The 7,500-nt window shown below is 41.8% G+C and overlaps 1 protein-coding gene across 4 annotated transcripts in view; it reads left to right on the plus strand.

Moving 5' to 3' along the window:
* Window positions 1-7,500, plus strand: part of LOC138975436 (uncharacterized) — a 40,119-nt gene that overhangs the window by 7,513 nt on the left and 25,106 nt on the right. For 3 of the 4 annotated variants that reach the window (XM_070348116.1, XM_070348115.1, XM_070348119.1), the window contains exon 2: window positions 985-1,127. In XM_070348116.1, coding sequence (XP_070204217.1) covers window positions 1,058-1,127 — 70 coding nt within the window. In that variant the 5' untranslated portion in view covers window positions 985-1,057. Of the gene's footprint in view, window positions 1-984; window positions 1,128-1,270; window positions 2,667-7,500 lie in introns of those variants that run through there. The other variant, XM_070348120.1, reaches the window with a different exon arrangement.

Consider the following 7,500-nt stretch of genomic DNA (forward strand, 5'->3'; position numbering starts at 1 on the left):
AAGACAGTGAAAAGAAAGCACGCTCCAGTTATTTGTGACAATGGGATGTGACAATGAACTGGATTTTTCAAAACTCCAAACTAAACTTAACAAAACTCATCGAAAAACATGTTCCATATGCACTTTAGCTGAGTTAATTAGCCTTTTCAGAACTTACCTCGGCAACTTCGTCCATGTTTACAATCGACACCGGATATGACATCCCCCTGATTTCTGAAAGGCCATGTAAGCGTAGGTTCCTAAATGCGAGAGGCCGCTACCTCGTAATAGAGAGAAAGAGCGGAGAGAGACCTAGTTGGCGGTCCAGGATAAATGGTCTATGGTTTGTCTTTACGTTATATGTACCACCACTGCAATTTCTCCATGTGAGATAATAAAGTTAATTTGATTTGATTTGATTGATGTAAGTGCTCTAAATGCATACGACATATGCAACATTATAGTAAGTGAGAGTTACGCGACACGGCTCTTCTAGCACCTGAGTGAGTGACAGGCATTGAAAAGAACAAGCGACTTTCATCCCCATGTAATAATTTTATTCTGACATAATCAGTAAAACTATAAGCTGATTATGACAATGTATCTCTGTTTGCTTGTGGTAGAAACCTGTACGGTTTTTCCTTGACAGGACAAATACATTAGACTCTGAATGTGAGTGTAATAGTTACACGCTATTGCTTTGCTAACTTGGTTTTTCTGTCTCCAGAACTATAGTGTCTATTTTGGACATGACGTGATTATATGCCAAGAATAGTTACACGCTTTCAGCTCTTGTTTTTACATTTAGTCAAGTTATGACTGGCTTGTCAATTTCACTTCGTTTTGCACGTGAAAAGTGAGCGATTCACTTCTCTCAGGGATTGACGAACCTGTCTGGTCTTGGTGAAAAAATGCAGTCCGTTCAGTTTCATACATTCTGTGAGTTAGACAGCTTGACTAAATGTAGTACTTTCGCCTTACGCGACTTGTTATATCCTGTTGCAGTCACTGAAACAGTGGGGATTCGTTGGCCGCTGTGCAGCATATCGAAAAGGTGGCAACAACACACATTGCAACCATGGAGGACAACACCAGCGCTACGCCACCGTCGCCTGATGTGAAGGACACAGATTCGCCAAAACTCACAGGTAGGCCAAGAAGAGAAGATGGTTGCAAGAAAGAAAGAGAGAAAGAAAGAAAGAGAGAAAGAAAGAAAGAAAGAAAGAAAGAAAGAATAAAAGAAAGAAAGAGAGAATGAGAGAATGAGAGTATCAAATAAAGGAAGAGTAGGCCTATACAAAAGGACTCGAAGGGAGAGAGACAGAAAGAATGAAAAGAAGAATGAACGAAAGAAAGAAAGAAAGAGAGAAAAGAGAGAAAGAAAGAAAGGTAAGAAAGGTAAGAAAGAGATCTTCCTTCCTTTCTTTCTCGTAAGTTTTCTTTCTTTCGTAAAAAACACACGAAAAACAACAACATCTAACAACAACAACAACAACATCAACAACAACAACAACAAATCAACCAAGACAACGCACATGCATTTCTTAAAACAATGACACACAAAAATTATTCAGCCTACTCATATTGTGTGTTAACACCGAAATAGCCTACTTGTGTTTAGTCACTAACAATCCACTGGAAGGAAACAAGAACAAGGACATGACGAGACAACAGGACGTTCGGATATCACACTGCATATATCTGAACTTAGAATCTGCACGACTAATTTATTTCTGACAAAGAAACAAAACAAAGTACTTCGTTCCTGGTGGTGGTAACGAACTTTACGGATCTGTGAAGAATACTCTCAACCATTTCAGACAACTACCGAGAAAAGTACTACCCGCCATTGTAGACAAATGAAAGTCTCTAGATAAGAACATCACCACCAACCATTGCTGCATCATAGTGATACAAATGTGACAGCGATTCGCAGCGAGCATGAGGTATTTCAGACAACTGAAAGTTACGGGACTGAGAGAAGTACTACCCGCCATTTTGGACAACTGAAAGTCTCTTGACAAGAACATCTCTATCCACCATTGGTTCACTATAGTGCTACAAATGTGAAAGTGATTCGTAGTGAGCATGAGGTGTTTCAGACAACTGAAAGTTACGGGACTGAGAGAAGTACTACCAGCCATTTTGGACAACTGAAAGTCTCTAGACTGACAAGAACATCTCTATCCACCATTGGTTCACTATAGTGCTACAAATGTGAAAGTGATTCGTAGTGAGCATGAGGTGTTTCAGACAACTGAAAGTTACGGGACTGAGAGAAGTACTACCAGCCATTTTGGACAACTGAAAGTCTCTAGACTGACAAGAACATCTCTATCCACCATTGGTTCACTATAGTGATACAGATGTGAACGTGATTCGTAGTGAGCATGAGGTGTTTCAGACAACTGAAAGTTACTGGACTGAGAGAAGTACTACCAGCCATTTTGGACAATTGAAAGTCTCTAGACAAGAAAAGTACCACCCACCATTGCTGCATTATAGTGACAAAGATGAGACTGTGATTCGAAGCGAACCTGAGGGAGAGTTTGATCAGACTGACACAAACTTTGACTCGGTAAAACTCTTCTACGATATCTTGGATCGTGAAGTTGTGGGTTGCACGATGGATAGTACAGTGTCGACCATCGGGAGACGGTTATTTTCCGGGATGAGCTGCTGTTATGGTAATATGATGTGCCTGTGTTTGTTTCTCGTGGTTTTTGTGGCTCTTTTCCCATATCATTTTCATTTTCATTTCATTTTCATTTTCATTACTTTATTGTCCCATCGCTGGGAAATTCGGGTCGCTTCCTCCCAGTGGAAAGCTAGCAGCAGCGGAGTCGCGCTACCCAGGTGTCTGCGTGTTTAGGTGTATTCAGCCACCTGCACTTATGGCAAAATGACCAAGGTCTTTTACGTGCCATTGTGATGACACGGGGGTGGGACATGGCTTCCGTCTCTGGGTCTGCACATAAAGTTGACCCGTGTCCGTCCTGGCCCGAATTCGAACCTGCGACCTTCCGATCACAAGTCCAGTGCTCTACCATCTGAGCTACCGGGCCCCCGGTCTGTCTGTCTGTCTGTCTGTAAACAAATTCCATTTCAAACGGCAGAAATTAATATGTAAGCGCCTAGGGCTATATCTAGATTAGGCGCATAAAAATGATCACAATAATAATAATAATAATATAGAACGTTGATTTGTTTAGCTATTTTTCTGTCCATTTCTATCTGTCTCTTTCTCCCCCTCTCTGCCTCCTACCCCCCCCCCCCCTCTCTCTCTCCCCCTGTCTCTCTTTCGTTGTCTGCTCCTGCACAAGTTCTGCACGGATGCACACACAGACACACACAGACACACACAAACACACACACATACACACACGTACACACACACGTACATACACCCGCACACACACACACACACACACACACACACACAAACACACACGTACACACACACACATACAGATACACACTCACACACACACACACACACACACACACACACGCGCGCGCGCGCGCGCGTACACGTACAGATACACACACACACACACTCACACACACTCTCACACACACTCTTTCTCTCACACACACACACACACACACACACACACACGCGCGCACACACACACACACACGCGCGGACACACACACTGACACACACCCCTCCCCCACTTACCAAGCACACTTATAGAGTACGACACACTTGAGCTATGACAGTGAAATCACGGCACAGTAGAGCAGTTGACAGTATGGATGCACTCGGTCATCCGCAACTGATCATGGCTGCTTCAGCTTACATCCGACACCTATCTGTCACTGTCTTGTTAGTGTCACGGTCCTTCGCTTTAAATGACGACCTTGTAGAAGCCCAGACGATCACGCGACATGAGCCGTATTCAATACCCTCTTTTGAAGATCTTCAAAACTCTAAGAAAAGCAGGCCTTAAAAGTAAGGGATTGTTCAAATGGGGGTACATTTATAGTTGTTTTGAACAACAAAATCTGAAAAAGTAATGTCTAGAAATTGGGGTAAGTCTTAAATCGGCCGGTGTAACACGAGAAAATTACTCCCACGAGATTTTTACTCCGGAGTAAACATTTCGTACGAAAATGTTACTCCCTTTACGAAAAAAACACTCCCCCATTACACGAGAAAATTACTCACCACGACAGGTAAGTTCCGAGTAAACATTTTGTACACAAATGTTACTCCCCTGACGAATAAAAAACGAATAAATTACTTCACCCTAACACGAGCAATTTAACTTCCCATGCCAGGTGTACGAAATTAATACTCCCTTGTCCCCTGTCAGTCTTGGTGGTGGAAGGGGTGGAGGGAGGGTAGCGCGACATTCGTTTGCGTGAGATCACATATTGGCATTATTCCTTCGCCCGCATCCCGATTTCGCGTACGAGATTTTTACTGGAAGTAAAAAAAATGGGGAGTAAACATTTCGTGGAGGGAGTAATTTTTTCGTGCCTTGGAGAGTTCTTTTCTCGTACGAAAAGTTTACTCGGAGTAAGAATTTTGTACGAAATGTTTGCTCCGGAGTACATTTTTCGTGGAGTAAAAATGTGTTACATCGGTCTTTAAAGGAAGTTCCCACAAACATCTAAGCAAATCAAAGCCGTAGTAATCATAGCAACTGGCTTTTTGTGTGTTAACAGAACCCCGTCACTTCATATATCTATAAAAGAGACAAATCTCAATTCTAGTTAGCAGTAAAACTAGTCGTCTCACAAAGTCATTACTGCTAGCTGCTAGCTTGTACGCAGTCAACACCCGATCGATCACTTAATGTCTTGTGAGTGTCACCGTCCTTTTCTTTATATGACGATCTGTTGAAACCTCGCGACTCGATTTATCAGTGTTGCAAGCAAAGCCGGACCTTTCGGCTTCGTCTGTCTGAACACAAAATCCTTTAACTTGATAGCTGATGAAATTTTATTTCTGTGCATAAATATAAAGTGGAATTTACTAACAGGGAATTTGCGACGTCCATATATTTTCAGATTATGTGCGGCCGACTATCCGTTGTCAAAGATCATCATAGAAATTTGTGAACACCTGCATTGCATGCATGCACCCTTTTTTATTTCTTTTTTTATATTTAGTCAAGTTTTGACTAAATATTTTAACATCGAGGGGGAATCGAAACGAGGGTCGTGGTGTATGTGCGTGTGTGTGTGCGTGCGTGCGTGTGTGCGTGTGTGTGTGTGTGTAGAGCGATTCAGACTAAACTACTGGACCGATCTTTATGAAATTTGACATGAGAGTTCCTGGGTATGAAATCCCCATAGGTTTTTTCATTTTTTTGATAAATGTCTTTGATGACGTCATATCCGGCTTTTCGTGAAAGTTGAGGCGACACTGTCACGCCCTCATTTTTCAACCAAATTGGTTGCAATTTTGGTCAAGTAATCTTCGACGAAGCCCGGGGTTCGGTATTGCATTTCAGCTTGGTGGCTTAAAAATTAATAATGAATTTGGTCATTAAAAATCTGAAAATTGTAAAAAAAAAAAAAAAATTAATAAAACGATCCAAATTTACGTTTATCGTATTCTCCATCATTTGCTGATTCCAAAAACATATAAATATGTTATATTCGGATTAAAAACAAGCTCTGAAAATTAAATATATAAAAATTATTATCAAAATTAAATTGTCCAAATCAATTTAAAAACACTTTCATCTTATTCCTTGTCGGTTCCTGATTCCAAAAACATATAGATATGATATGTTTGGATTAAAAACACGCTCAGAAAGTTAAAACAAAGAGAGGTACAGAAAAGCGTGCTATCCTTCTTAGCGCAACTACTACCCCGCTCTTCTTGTCAATTTCACTGCCTTTGCCATGAGCGGTGGACTGACGATGCTACGAGTATACGGTCTTGCTGAAAAATGGCAGCTACTTGACTAAATATTGTATTTTCGCCTTCCGCGACTTGTTTTATTTTAATTTTATTTGTGTATATACAAAGACAACTTTACAAATATACATTGGCACGTACATACAATATACATACATTTAACATATATATTGATATGGGTGAAGGTTTGTGAACAGGAAAGGGGTGTAAGAATGGGGGGGAGAGAGAGAGAGAGAGAGAGAGAGAGAGAGAGAGAGAGAGAGAGAGAGAGAGAGAGAGAGAGAGAGAGAGAAAAGAGAGAGAGTTGATCAGGCACAACAATTTCTTTGTGAAAATACTCTCCTTTCTGAAAATGTGACCCTCCACCACGGAATGAGTCGCATGTCACCTTTGCATGATTTTCATATTTGTACATTTTCCTAAAGAGTTTTTTTTATGCTCTATCCAGTGGTGAAAACCGTTTTAGAAAAGAGCGAAAACTGTTTGAGTTATAAGCCTGTGACTAAGGTGACCCTCACACTGTTACCAGACACTCCCCGGACTTATATCAAGCCTAGTAGCGCAGAACCGCGCGAGGTGACATGCGACTCATTTCGTGATGGAGGGTCACATATTTTGTTTTAAACACTTAGAAATCCTTCCCGGTTTTAAAGGCCAAGATCAGCGCGCGGCAGATGTCGTTCTAGTTTTTCATGCGGGCAACGCTAAATTTAGCTCTGTGGCCTTCTGCTATATCAATCAATCAATGAGGCTTATATCGCGCATATTCCGTGGGTACAGTTCTAGGCGCTCTGCAGTGATGCCGTGTGAGATGAAATTTTAACAAGGCTTAGTCTCCTGGAAACAGATGTTCGGCTTTAACACGAGAAAAGAACAACACACAACAGAAAAGGCAATAGCAAAATTAATCAGCAAATTAAAAAATTAAAAAATCAGCAAACCAGCGAGCCAGGCTTTAGATTGTCGGTAGGAAGAAGTGGAATGGTGCTTTTATCCAGACGGGCGCAGTGGCGTGGTGGTAAGACGTCGGCCCCCTAATCGGGAGGTCGTGAGTTCGAATCCCGGTCGCTGCCGCCTGGTGGGTTAAGAATAGAGATTTTTCCGATCTCCCAGGTCAACTTATGTGCAGACCTGCTAGTGACTTAACCCCCTTCGTGTGTACACGCAAGCACAAGACCAAGTGCGCACGGAAAAGATCCTGTATTCCATGTCGGAGTTCGGTGGGTTATGGAAACACGAAAATACCCAGCATGCCTACTCAACGAAAGCGGAGTGAGCTGACTATGCTCTCAGAGCATAGTGTAGGGAACCCAAATGGGAAAACGAGCTCACACATGAAGATGAAGAAGAAGAAGAAGAAGAAGAAGAAGAAGAAGAAGAAGAAGAAGAAGAAGAAGGTATAGTACGAGCCTTGACAAATTAATTGACTGTTTCGTCATCAATCCTACTTCAAAGATGACAGATGGGTGACATCACGTGATCAAAATATGCGTGTAAACTCAGTGACACGGTTGCATCAACCAATCAACGAACGTGACACAAGTTGCCTCGGGCAGATCAAGTATCAACGTAAAGTGAATTCTCACAGGTCTCCATAAATACTTGCCCCGATTGAAGTATGGATTGATCATCAGCAAGCTTTG

Source organism: Littorina saxatilis, linkage group LG9, assembly GCF_037325665.1.
Source record: "Littorina saxatilis isolate snail1 linkage group LG9, US_GU_Lsax_2.0, whole genome shotgun sequence".
In the NCBI taxonomy this organism is placed as follows: Eukaryota; Metazoa; Mollusca; class Gastropoda; order Littorinimorpha; family Littorinidae; genus Littorina; species Littorina saxatilis.